Source organism: Condylura cristata, unplaced genomic scaffold, assembly GCF_000260355.1.
Source record: "Condylura cristata isolate star-nosed mole 26May11 unplaced genomic scaffold, ConCri1.0 scaffold00001, whole genome shotgun sequence".
Lineage (NCBI taxonomy): Eukaryota > Metazoa > Chordata > Mammalia > Eulipotyphla > Talpidae > Condylura > Condylura cristata.
Genome location: NW_004567102.1, coordinates 64,306,745 through 64,321,277, shown reverse-complemented (window position 1 = coordinate 64,321,277; position 14,533 = coordinate 64,306,745). Strand labels below are relative to the sequence as shown.

The 14,533-nt window shown below is 35.3% G+C and overlaps 2 protein-coding genes across 2 annotated transcripts in view; both read left to right on the top strand.

Moving 5' to 3' along the window:
* The window catches only part of LOC101622151 (protein LEG1 homolog), a 28,753-nt gene extending 24,880 nt beyond the window's left edge, over positions 1-3,873 (top strand). The window contains exon 6 of the mRNA XM_004674109.1: positions 3,719-3,873. Within this exon, the coding sequence (XP_004674166.1) occupies positions 3,719-3,873 (155 nt within the window). The remainder of the gene's footprint in view (positions 1-3,718) is intronic.
* A 6,272-nt stretch (positions 3,874-10,145) lies between these two features.
* Positions 10,146-14,533, top strand: part of LOC101621920 (protein LEG1 homolog) — a 33,114-nt gene continuing 28,726 nt past the window's right edge. The window contains exons 1-4 of the mRNA XM_004674108.1: positions 10,146-10,446; positions 11,836-11,919; positions 12,489-12,673; positions 14,044-14,144. Of these exons, the coding sequence (XP_004674165.1) occupies positions 10,146-10,446; positions 11,836-11,919; positions 12,489-12,673; positions 14,044-14,144 (671 nt within the window). The remainder of the gene's footprint in view (positions 10,447-11,835; positions 11,920-12,488; positions 12,674-14,043; positions 14,145-14,533) is intronic.

Below are 14,533 nucleotides of genomic sequence, written 5' to 3'. Positions count from 1 at the left end.
TTACCTCCTTTTTTAGGTTGACTCCCAGGTATTTGATTCTTTTTGTTTTAATTGAAAAGGGGATGGTTTTTCTTATCTCTGTTTCTTCTGCTTGGTTGTTTGTGTATAAGAAAGCCTCTGACTTTTGTGTGTTGATTTTATAACCTGCTAACTCTGGTTATTTTTTAACATGTTCTATTACTGCCTTGTTTTACAAAGTTGATTTTTCTATTACAGCCAATTTCTCTTATTAATCAGCCAATTGTAAAATTACTTTTGACTTCAAGAGGAATTTCCTGCCCTGGGACAACACCTGCTTGCTTGGGCCAATCAGTGCCTTATCAGGCTAAGGCAATCCAGTTGTAAACTGATGGTTGCTCAGAATATTTTGATATTATTATTGCAGGGCACCCCAATGTGAATCGGGTTGCCCATCTGTAGGTCTTCACCCACGCACTTACGAGTCAATCGTATTATGGACACACTCAAAAAGGTTAAATAATGGATTTATTTATAAGGAGAAAGGTAAAGGAATAACCCAGGGCAAGAAGGAGAGAAATACAAGTTAACTAGGATGTCCTTCCAGATCTGCTGACTTGGACTCCACCAGCACGCTGAAAACTGATTGAGTGCCAAAACTATCAGCCGCGAACCATCAAGCCAAAAGAACCCCAGAGCCATCATGTCCGGTTTTATCCCAACCTGGCTGCTCAGCTCCGCTCTCACGTCCCAGTGTGCTTCTCCTTGGTATTGATGGGATTTGTAGTTCCAGTATCTGGAGTGGGGGTGGAGTCCATGAAACCTGTACCTGTTACATTATGATTGCACAAAAAAGGGAGGTTGTAACATAAGTTGGCATGGAAATTCTGATTTTTCAGAGCTTTTCCCTTCCATCTGGAATTTGTCAATTGACAGAAGTTGCAATAGCTTGTGTCATCCCCCCTTTTGTTTTTTAATTGAAGCTGAAATGCCTTTAATTCAATGTGGGTCTTTCTGAGGGCTGTGAAGAGGATGCAGACAAAGACTGGAAATATAAACAGGAGAGAGGGAATGATTAGGAGGGAAACGCCAAAATTAATCAAGGAGGGAGTGTAGAGCCAAGCAGTTGTAAAGGTATAATGTTGAAGAGCAGAGAGAAGAGAGTCAGCAACTTCAGCAGGAGAGGCAGCAGGGGTATAAGGAAGGCTAATAACCTTAATTTCATCCTGCAAGGAAGACGTATGAAGGGGGACATTCCATACAGCAAGTAAATAATTTTTAACATTTTTCCATGGAACAGAAGAGTTGTACTGAGGGGGGCAGGGGAGATAACACAAATCCATTTGCATTGAGAGTGACAACTAGTGGTCAAGTGAGTCTTAATATTTTAAATCTGATTGCATACATATAAAACAGTCTCTTTTAAAACATTTAAATAAGCCTCCAATTTTTTAACTATTTGTTCTTATAAATACAATGCAGTGAAAATATTTGAGTCAATTTATATACATGTGTTTTTATGTATGTATTTTTTGTACTAATGGAGTAGTAGATATAGCAGAAGAACTAATAATTGTTATAAGAGAAGTAATTTTTAAAATTAAAGCAGCAACTAATCTCTTAGATGATTTAAAGCTTATTTAACCAGCTGAAGAGTATATATACCAAGGCATCATACCATTTATCTTCTAAATCAACGTGCAATAATGCATAGGGTGGTTAATGAGCAGTCACCAAGACAATTGTGGGATCAATACAATTAGTTATGATATTTCAAGTCACAGCCAGCAAAGGAGGAACCAAAATATCTTCAGTATCTTCAGGAGAATGGGCAGAACTGTAGTTTAGTGGAACATTTATAGAAAGCAAAGGTCTATGAGTTCTCATGGGAGTAGTGGAAGCCTGTGAGCCATGGTGTTGAATTAATCTAACCAGAATCCAGAAGAGTGAGTCGGCATCCTGTAGAAAAATAGAAACATAGCCTCACCCACAAGTTAGTAATATATCTGGTTATTTTTATAATTTTGTCAGCAGGTTCTTGTACATAACTAATAGCTTGGTTAGAACTGTTTTGGCTCCCAGTGGAGAGAATCACAATTAAGGTAGTTGATAACAAATAAAACATAATTTATTATGTACAGAAGTATATTTATAATCTGATTGTTGTGATTTTAATATTTGTGATTTTAAGGTTTGATGATTTTTTAAGACTAGGATTTTATTTTAACAAAAACATTTAGTCATAAGATTAATCAGTCTTCCATCATGTGAATAAATCAACTGAATAATTTCATATTTCCAAACACATATCATTGTTTCTCTTTAAACCTATTATTTTCAGTCTTCTAAACCAAGGAAAATAAAATTTATTTCCCCTCAAGCCTTCTACAACTTACTACATACACTCAAGTTCAACCAAACATTTTTAATTGCTTTTTTTAGATCTTCAGACACCACTAACACTTTTAACAAATCAGCAAATAAAATTTACGTTTCCTCAAACCTTCTACAACTTACTATATACCCTCAATCTCTAATAAAAAACAAACATATATAACATTCCAGCTGATCAAATGGAAAATCTATTGCATATGATGGTTTCCAAGGAACTTAAATTTTAAAATATTATATCTATCTTATGTAGATTTTTGATACCATTTTTAAAACTCTAAAGTCTATTATTAGATTTATTAAAGAAACACTAGTAAAATTTTAGTATTTGTAAAATTTTAAGTTTGGCCAGTACAGTAAATACCAAATTATTGAACTAGTATTATAGGACAATGACTAACATTATTTACAATTTACATATCAAAAAAATTGTACACATTTTAGAAAAACAATGTTTACAGTTGTTTGTCACAGGATAACCTCCTTTTCTTTTTTTTAAGTGACAGTGCTTCCTTTTTAGTTTTAATTTACTACATATGCCAAATTGGATAAATTGATCTGAATGTCTTTTTTATGGAGAAAGAGAGAAATTTTATGGAGTGTCTCAGGAGCTCTACTGAGGTTCCACAAAATTTCCTTCAATGAACTAAATGACAAACTACCAAGTTATATTTTAACTTAGAATTCTGGGAAGCTTTGTCACAAATAGACAATAAAAAATAGCAGCAATGACAATCTCAATTTGGGGGGGAAAACTCTGGCTTAGTTTAGTGGGACAATGTTGACAACCAAACCATAGCCCCCCCCTTTTTTGTATTATACTAAATATATATATATATATATTAAACTTTAATTATGGTAAACTTCCATTTGCCTGATGTTATCAACCCAAATAAGAGCAAAAAAAAATTATACAAATATAACCAGCTTTAAAACAAATCAGTTACCATAAACATTACATTTTTGTTTGTTTACAATATCTATAGGCACCATTTAAACCAATTTAGAACACCGTGAGGCCAAGACAAACACAAGGAAAAGACATACAGACATGTAACATGTAACATGCAAGCAGTTTGTTTTTAGTTACTACATATGAAATTTTATGTAACTGCAGTTTTGTTCATATAAGCCCAAATGATTAAAAATAACTTGAAAGATAAAATAAAAACAAGGAAAATAAAAGACAAAAATTCAAAGAAATATCAAAATTAAAACTGAAGGTCTTCTTATTTAAAAAAATTGCTAGCATGATTGTACAATGTCACTGTTACGTTTCTAAATGTTCTTAAAGGAAAAAGACGGGTTAGAGCATGCTTATCAGCTCAGGGTTTTTTTTCTTTCTTTCTTTTTCTTTTTTCCCTTTAAGTCCCTGTTGGAATCCCTGTTGAAGCCCCACATATAAGGGTGCCATGTGTCGGGGTCGGGCCCCAACCACAGGTTGTTGGAGGACAGAACAAGCAGGGTCTTAAGGTGGGAGGGGCATCCATGAGCAGAGATTCCTGGAAAGAGGGAAGGGGTTAGGTGGTGAGGAAGACATCGGAGGCGGAGTTGGGTACAAGTCTTTCTCAGTAGATTTTTTTTAAATGAGGGACTGTTTACTAATAAGCCCCGATAGCTTCAGTTCCTCTGAAGCATCCATTTCACAGGAAATCATTGCTGAAAAATTTACAACCAATCTTTTATCTCACTTACATTTATCTAATAATTGTGCTTAGAGTACCATGAATAATTTGTTGGGCATTAGAGTCGTCAACATGTTGTCATTGTTATTATTTTGCTGGTAAATTTTATGATTGAAATAACATGGCATAGACATTCAAGATATTTACACTTGTCCTTTTTTTTTTTAATATTCTTGTTTATTTTAGGATTTCTCCCCTCAGGTATGGGCACCATAGTTTTCCCACCACAGAAGCACCACAGTCCTCCACCATCGTCCATCATGTTTCCTACCCACTATCACGTTTTCTAATCCCTCCCTCTCTATTGTTCATTGGCAACACCACACTGAGAAACGGGAGTTGTGGAGCAGGCTAACCACGCAGGATGCTGCTGAACAAGCAAGATCCTGGCCTTTGCATTGATGGAATAATCATACAGCATCAGTTATGAGGGGTAAGAAGGACAAAGAGAAAAAGATAGGTGAAACTAAGGAATGTGTTTTTGTCATCTAGGACTTGGGGGGTGGGATGGGACATGAGTCTGCTGGCCAGACAATTCTTTATCTGCTTAGTGACCAAGTGTTGTAATAAAAACTAGACCCCAAGTCCCCAGCCATGGTGCCAATCTTACCAACAAAGCACCCTGATCTGGGATCCTTTGTCATACTTTGGTCCCCAGCCCCCCAGGTGTTCCCAGTCATACCTCGTGATGCACAGCCTTCCCAGGGTGATCCAGCTGTCTGTTCTTGGTTGATTTGAAAGGCACCTTGTAAGATTGGGCTTCTGTGACTTAGTAACCAGACAGTTCTGATCTTGTATAGGAATGCAGAGCTGCAGGTAACAAAAATGATGGCCAAACAGGCTGCTGAAGTTAGCAGTCCCACACATTATTAATTTTTTTCTTAAAGAAATTTGCTCCAGGAGTTGAAGACATCATATCCCATCTGATCAGGGATGAAAAGCTAATGTAATAAGTGAAGTGTTGACATAGAAATCTACTCAGGGTGCAATTAGTGTCTGTTTGCAAGGCTATTCTCATTCTTCTTAGTCATGATACAAGGAAAGGGCATGACCCACTGTTGAGAGGCTGCAGATGGAGCTCTTTCATCCTCCTCACCCAGGGAAATATTCTTCTAATGCCATTAGCATCAAGTAGCTCCTTGGATTGTAACAATTACCTGATGGTTCAGTCTTCCCTCCTTAGCTGTCTTTGGCCTTGTGTCATGGAGGATCCTATTGCACATTAGTGATCTGAACAGCTCATTGATCCATATAGTTTCAACCACATGGCTTTGGAAAGTGTGTTAAATTATTATAGCACCTGAAACCTTATGAGTTAGACATGTAGGCAACATAGGAGAGAGGTAATGCACAAAAGCACCTAGCAATTCTACAGATCACCAGTGACTGGTGCTTATACCTAGATGGCATTACTCATACAGGTTATCTATGTACGGGTGTTCCCCAGCTACCTACATGATGACTTCCCCTGCAAGGGCCATCATGAAGCTCTCAATGCATGCAACTCACCTGTGACTTTATGCTGTTTCAGTCTACCAGTAACCTCTGTTGGGCCATAGTGCTCTCTGTGGTTCATAAGATTGCAAAATGCCTTTCAGGAGCAGCAATCAAGAAACTGAAAAAATAAAAGTTTACTTTCAAGACCTGGAAATTACACAACACACATAGACCAAACAGTGAGTTCACAGTTAAAAGAGAGGGCAAGAGCGTGGGGTTCTGCTTTTATTGGGGTCAAAGTTGGGAACCCAGGGTTTATAGACTGTGGGCTCACTATTGGTAAATTTAAAATATAAGGGTAGCAATTAAATCGCAGGCTGAAAGTGAGACAAATGAAGGACAATGAACCTCCCCTTCTTCCCACAATGGCCAACTAATTGTTTAAATCAATTAGTATCTGAAACAAAGACGTCTCAGTGTGGGGAGAAAGCCTGATTATTTATGTAGTGGTGTGACTGGTGATATGTTTATTCAAGTTCGTCTGCTTGAATTAGATGTCTCAGCACTTGCATTACAAAAATAACCTCTTGTTTCTTTATCTATACTTTATTGTGCTAACTCAAAGTAAACACTCCATCATAGCTACACAAAGAGATTATTAGATAACCAAAGTGAAGACTTGAACCTGGGAAAGTCTGACAGATTTTACTCTATGAGAGCTGTACTAATGAACACAAGTTTGAATTTAGTTCACATAGGCACAATCAGAGACGTCACCATTAAGAATGTAATTATCCTTGACAGGAGGGGTAAGTTTTCCATATCTAAAAATATGCTGATTCTAGAGAAAAGTAATGTAGGATTTATTGTCTTCTTTTCTAAAGAATGGATATAAAGATGCAGACTGGTTAGCCAATGTTATTTTTTTTTTTTTTTTGGTTCCTTTGTCATGAGTGTGAAAAGAGTGTGAAAAGACTAGCTTCACCTACAGACTATAGATTCCTGCATCACAGAAGATGACTTTGCTTTCTTGCCTCCTAGGCCCTAGATAAGAGAAGAATTCATCAAAGAAAATTAACGATAATGACTGTCACAGTAGTTTTTAATCCTATATCTGACTTTGAAGGGAATAATCTTGAGAGTTTTCCCCAATAAGTAGGATGCTGGCATTTGGCTTTAGAGAAATGTGTAACAATGTGTAACCATATATCCCTTTTTTATATAAAGATAGACTATAAATATTTAATATCCAGAATGCTTGTGTTCTTGATCTAGAACAAAACAAAATTTCCAATACTTCATCTTGATATTGCTCTTTTTACAAAGTTGAATAATTAGTTATATAGGCCATTTTGAGTACATACGATAACAGAAGTAAAACTGTTGAATTCTATTATTGTCTGAAATAATCACTGATGTAAAGCAAATAAAAGCTTAGTAAAAGAAGAATTTATGAAAAAGGCATTTCAGAGCTAAATTGAGAACTCAAGAAACCAATGTCAGATTTCTTTGAGTGAATGTTGTCTGGCTTAGAGGTTTATGACCTTCATTATATAGGGAAAGTACATGCAAAATAATCATACATATTTTTTTATTAACGAAGTAGAGAAAATATCTAATTATTTTCTAATATTTTCAGTTAGCTAAAGGCAAGCAGTTGCTAGCAAATTTAATTAATTGGTAAAGGAGAAATATTGTTCATAATTTTTAAGTAATCCCTTAATTGTGCAGAACTAATTCATTCGATTATATGTGTTTGGGAAGATGTGATGCCCCAAAATAGTTGACTGGACCAAAAAGAAATGGTTCATACACACAATGGAATACTCTTCAGCAATCACAAAAGAATACATGCCACTCACAGAAACATGAACAGAGCTTAAAGTAACCATGCTCAGTGAAATAAGCCAGAAAGGAAAAAAAAAATCAAATGGTTTTACTTATAAGAGGAATATAGAAGAATCAAATAAGGGATTGGGAAAAAAATAATGATAATGATAATAATAGAACAACAAAACCAGCAGACAACCATTAATAAGAGATAATCTTTGAGGAAGTGTGATCTTCTGTGAAACAGGCGTCTCTAGTAATACTAACAGTTGAGATTTCCAGTTGCATCTCTTTTTGGTCAGGCAGTTATATTCATGTTGTGTAAATAAAATCTAAATACAAAGGCTTAAGAAGGGAGAGAAGAGCACAAGGAATTATGGTGATGGTTCACGAATGAACTGGTGGTAGGAATTTTATGGGGAATACACAGTCATTTAAAAGATATAAATAAAAAGTATTTGAAAAATGGTGTTTGAATCTCTTATCTTAAAATTACCTTTATTAATGGGGATACAGTCAGGGTGTTAGCTCATGTTGCTTTTTCCTGAAACTTGCAAACATGACCTCAGATTTGTTTTGTAGACTTTTCCAGATGTTTCTGTTTCCTTTATTTCTCCCCTCAGGGTTTTACACAGTGACTAAGTATCAATGTTCACTGATTCCAATCTTTGAAAGGTCCTGTCCGGGCAGAGATACACATTCCCAACAGTGCAAAAGCTAGAATATTCTTTTCTTGTTCCACAATGCTCAGAAGTATTGTCTCTGGACTATGTCAGGAGTGTGACCTTCTGTGAAACAGGAGTCTCTAGTGATACTTAGAGTTGAGCTTTTCTCTTTTTAGTGAGGTAGTCATATTCATGCTGTGTAAATAAAGTCCAAATAATCCAAAGATTTAAATGAGATACAAAGAGTTCCTCAGGCAAAAATCCGGTTGGAGGTACTCAGGGACAGCTCGTGTTTCCACAGTTCCCTGGTTCTCAGGCTGCCTTCCGTTTTATATTCTGCCATACCCAACATGATTCACTGTCCTCGGATGTCAGGATGGTGTGATGCCCATGATCCAAGCCACAACATAAAGGAAGGGATAAGAAAGTATTGTACCTTCTCTTTTATTTTTAAAAATATTTTAATTGTATTTATTTATTTACATTTATTATTATTATTATTGTTATTAAAGATATATATTTAAAATCACTCTTCACCTTGTATATTTTTTCATCTCCATTGTAATCCACATGGGCTTCCTACCACCAATTCACTCATGTGCCATCACAATAGACCTGTATGCTCTTCCCATCCCAGTTTTGATCCTATTCCCCTCTCCATCCCCAAAGAATACCTTTGGTTTATAGTTGCTTGTTGATTTTAGTTTTTTTTCTTTATTACAATTGCTTCCCACCCCTACCCCCCAATCCTTTACACTACTGCTATGAGCAAAACCATACAGTACTTTTCTTTTTCTTTCTGGCTTATTTCACTAAGCATGATACTTTCCATCTCCATCCATGTTGCTGCAAATGGCATGAGTTTATCTTTTTAGATTGCTGAGTAATATTCCATCGTGTATTGGTAGCATATCTTCTTGATCCAGGCTATGCCTTCTTTTTAAATGACATGTGGATATCATTCTTATTTCTATTCCAGCATTTAGTAGCTTGGTTATTTGTGCACAGGATACTGGAAATGTAACCTTGATTCTGCATGACCACTTTCTCAGCTAAAATTCTAAGGAAAAAGGGAAATCGGGAACTAATTAGTTTTTATCATTAACTGACTTGGTCTTTTTCATATACAGGCACACCAGGCTTCTTCTTTACAGCAGAAAGTTCATTTGATGGGGCTTTCATATCTTTTCAGATATCTTTGCCCACTATTATAAGTCCTAGAATATCAATCTTCAACTTAATTCAAATTTTCCATGCAATCTATTACAGGCATTTTTTTTTTTTCTTAATGAGCAGGGTACATCCTAATGTCATTGGTGGTATATTATATAATCATAATGTAAGCTAGGGAACCCAGAGATGATTTGTCTGGACAAGTAGTCTTACTTACAGTACTATAGGCCATCTTAACCTAGGCTCTGAAGCAGAAGCTCCAAAATTCAATTATTTTTATATTAAACAATATATCAATTTGATCCATATCACCCTCCACCCCTTCCACCAAAGCTGTACAACTGTTTAGCTTTTTTTCTCATAAAGAAAAATGTAGCAATGCATGCCTGATAGTTTTTCTCAAGATACTCACTAAGGATTCAACGTCCAAGCAGCAGTTTGGGGGCTATTATATATAAAACCTGCAAACTCTACAAGGAAGACACATGTTAAACATAACTACATCGCTAGCACAGTCTGGGCACAATGAATCACCTTTCTCATTTACCTGAGATTGAGAATTTTGAGAGCCAAATGCACAAGTGTTTTCCAAGGGCTTTTTAAAATCTAAGGTTTAATATGTAAACTCTTATGTAGACATCCAGTAAATGCCACATCTTTACATTTCTAGATAAATAAGGTCATGAATGTCTCATACTTAATTTGAGAGGCAAGAATACAATGAGATATAATAGTAGTTTTTAAAATTTGTGTAAGATATTTACTTATTTAACATTCAAGTTTCCAGGAACTTATTTCAACTGTCATGTGAATAACAAGCTCTGTTGCAGATGGTATTTAAGAGAAAGTCAACTTGTTTTGATTGAAAAGGCATTCCTATCTTTTTTACCATCTTCATGGGAAAACAACAGAATGCTGACATTGTGGGCTAAAAGCCAATACCACGATTCTTCCTCTATTTCCCAATAAAAGTCTGTGCACAAGCTTAAGCTCCAGTGTTGTAAGGATGGCTTTGCTTCACCCTTGGATCTGTGTATTAGTTGGTTGTTTCTCTGCTTCTTTAGCAGGAACATCCAGTCTGTCAGATCTGTATCCCCCTCTGTGGAAGGAGAGTCCTGGTCAGTTTAGTGACTATAAAGTAGAGAATGGAACATACATTATTGATCCATGGACATATTTTGATAGAATAGGGGCATATAAAATCTTAATAAACAATACAGCCAAGTTTTTTGAAAGATTTGCAGCAGGAGGTGAACAGAATATTTTATGGGGATTGGCTTTGCAACATGGCTGGCAATATAGTTCAGGTAAGACTGATTCTTGTTTACATTCTTAGGATCTATCAACATAACCATGAAGTAAGTGGGAAAATGGGATTCAGTATATCATATCATGGTTTTGGAAGTGTGTTAAATTGTTTTCTTTCTTTTCCCTTCACTATGCTTTCTACTTCTGCTGCTCTTCTCCAAATCCTTCTTTTATATGCTGCCTGTATTAAATAGCTATTGTATTGGGGTATTACGACATATTTGCCATACACAGAAAGACTTTATGGCTAATCTATTGAAGCATCTAAGAGTGTTTATTAAATTTTTACTTGATACCAGGCTCATTATCAGCATTGGGAAGAAGTCAAGGGTCACAGAGATAGCCATTAAAATCAAAAGTTGATTTAAAATTAGTTTGAATTTCTTAAATTCTAGTTGTGATTACTTGTACACGAGGATAGAGGTGATTGGCAAGAAATGGCACCTTTTTCATGAGAATGTTTATTAGCAAATGGTTCTTTTGGAAAGGAAAGTATATTCCATTCTTTAGTTAATAGATATTTTAGGGCCAAAGATTCATGAATTACAAGTAATTTTCATTTCATCCTACAGAAAAATCTCATGAAAGAAAGAGGTGCCTTCTTCCCACTCCATACTGATAACACTGTCAACTAGCAAATTTTCTCAGTTCTCATGGGAAAAACATATAAATAAATTAAGGTTTATCTGAGGGTCGAATAGTGGCTACGTATAGGAGTTACTGAGGTTAACAAGTAATCCATCTTTGTAAGGCAGTGTCATGAGACCAAAGCCTTATTCTTATTGATCTGGTTTTCCGTGGGGTTAAAATAACCGGGGTGCAGGAGAAGTCATTAACACCAAGTCTACTTTAGAGCACATGTCAACCTCAGAGAACCTGGATGTCATTGGTAGACAGATGGAGACTGAATGGGTATATTCAAGCCCTTATTACTCTCATTACAAAGCAAGACCTGGCTAAAACTATACTCTTTAGGAGAAATGCTTTTTGTCACCTATTTATGATGTTGGTGATATCATAAATTACAGATTTGGAGATTAAGACATAAGTGATAAATTATTAGCAAATGTCAAACTAGTAAACATCAGAATCACCATTTGGTTTGGCTCAGGTCTCTGCAAATTGCCTCCCACATTTTGAAGGTAAGTAGAGAAGAGAAAATAAAAGTGCAACAAATCTCCAAGATAATTCAAAAGTAGAAAAATTGTAAAATTAGAGAAAGGAAATAAATTGGTTTACAAAATTGGTTAGAGGTGGGAAAGGAAGGGTAAAGAGTGGTAAGTAGATAGTCGGCTGATAAATGTCCATGCATTTTCATGAACAATGCAATTGTTGAAAGTGCCAATTATAACCAGTTTCAAAATACGTCCCTGTATTCTCTTTTCTAGGCAGATTAGCTGATCCCAAGCAAATGACACACTGTGGCTATGAATCCAATCGTTTGTGCATCTCTGTGGACAGCTGGTGGGCTGGTAGGTTCATTAAAAGTAAAATAGGTAATAACTTTGCCCCAAAGGAAGTATTCAACCTAAACTCTTTTGAATTGAGACAAAAAAGAAACAGTACTCTTAAAATAAAACCTACTTCATTGTGTACTTTGTGGTCTTAATGTCACAGTCTAGGATTTAGCAGTTACAATGTCAATCATGATTTCATCTTCTTAAAGGATTGCAGAGAACACGGTTGATTGCCTTTGATAGGTCAGCACGGGAAGTTAGAGCACAGTTCCCACAAAGGAAGGGGAACGCTGTTTCTCTCTGTGCTCAGACCAAGTGTCTTTATCTTTAAACCCATAAACATGCCACAGGTTAATATACCACATCCCATTTTATCAACTGGTAATCTAAGATTTCAGTCAGAGACAATACTAGCATAATTAAAATGTATCTTCTAATTTTTTACAATATATTTTGTTTTTTGCAGTTGTTTCATAAATATTCCAATCTATGAGTTGTTGTTCTGTGATTTACAAAGTACTTTAAAATATCCTCTGTGACATTTGTTAGTGCTTAAAATACTAATTTTTATTTTGCTTTTACAGATATAAATTACTTTTTATGTGTCTTACCTTTCCTTGCTGCGGTTGATTCTGGCATCATGGGCATCTCATCAGACCAAGTCTTATTTTTGCCGCCACTGGTAGAGCAGACAAAGTTCTGTTTTAATCTCTCTAGTTGCCAGTCATCACACCCAGAATTGATGAGAAAGTGGAACGTCTTTTACCAGGTTCTTTTTTTAAGTTTTGTAACTTACTCTGTTTGGAGGTGGGAAGAGAATTATTCAAGTGCCTGTTATCTTGTTTTATTGTGTGTTTTATATATTTCCCTAAGTCTAAAAATATAAAGAGTTTTGTGAGTTACATCAATGTTATTACAATGCAGCAGGTTATTTTTTAAAATAATGTAATAGTTTATTTTTACATCATTTTGGACATTTTTCCATCTCAGTTGTAATCCCCATGGGCTTCCCATCACCAAATCACCCATGTGCCATCACCATAGTCCAGTGCATTTCCCTCCCCCCACTGTTTTTTGATCCCATTCCCCACTCCACTCCCATAAAATTATTATTATTATTTTCTCACCTGCTCCGTTATACTCCTGCTATGAGTGAAACCATCCAGTATTTTTCCTTTTCTTTCTGGTTTATTTCACTAAGCATGATCTTTTCCAGCTCCATCCATGTTGCTGCAAAAGGCATGTGTTTATTTATTTATTTATTTATTTATTTTGGTTGCTGAGTAATATTCCATTGTGTATATGTCCCATATCTTTTTAATCCAGTCATCCACTTTTGGGCATTTGGGTTGTTTCTATGTCTTTCTGATTGTAAATAAAACAGCAATAAACATGGGGGACAATGCAGCAGGATACTACATATCAATAACACCCACTTTTCCAATACAGCATTAACATAAAATGTCTGCACTCACTCACCCTAAGACATAAATATGAAAACACAGGATCTTATTAACTAGAGAGATTATTTTGGTTAACTGAATCATCTGGTCAACCAAAGATAACTCTTGGAGAAATATGATTATGGAATTAGTTATAGAACAGACAATAAATGCATTTCAATTAAATTACTGTGATGACATACAGGTAGAACTAAACACTTAACGTCATGATCAAAATCAAATGTTCAAAATAAAATACATTGGCTAAGCATAGAGAAAGACTAAGTTCAATGCTGAAAAGATAGATTTACAAGTTCTATAAATGAGAACACTATATGAAAACAAATATGCTAATAAAAATTTTCCCTTTATTTAATCTGTTGCAGTTTCAACTATGATAGCAGAAAGCCAAATAATATGCAAAAAATAGAGTTCTCATGACCAGTATAAAATATTGACTGGAGAAAATACTTGCAGCTCATTTCTTAGAAATATAGTCAATATTACTACTAATAACATATGATTATTATAGTCTTTACAGAGTGTTGGTCACTGATGATTTATACAAATTAATTCTTGAAACAAAATGCCCCTCTCACATAGAATCTGGCTAATTTGTAAATGTGAACAAGATTAAATTGTATGGAAAATTGTTATAGTTGCTCAACTATGAAGACATTTCTTTTATTTGCTGTAGCATTTGCAGTCACCTTTTAGAAGCTTTGATGACCTGCTAAAATACTATTGGGATGCACACACTTCAACTCTGCAAGATACTTACAGAACCTTCGATGACAGGTAAGAAATGATCAAAACTTTTTTCTATTTAATATAGCAACTTACTTGTTTTATTTACACCATTTTATTCATGTAAAGTGACTGTAAATCTTCTTATAAAATAATAGATATAATCACTGGTGATTTTTATGATGAGTAGTAAATACAGTATGATCCACTTTAAAAGTACTTTATGAGCAAAGGGTAAAATTTTGTAAAAAAATCTTGTACCAGCATTCAACAAGTTTAACAACAACCATATTAAGCATTCAACCAATTTTTCCCATTAAAAAATAATTATCTTGGCCCTCCCTGGTGGCGCAGCGGGTTAAAGCACAGCACTGAGAATCTAAAGCCGCTTCCGCATGAGTTCGATACCAGCATTCAACAAGTTTAACAACAACCATATT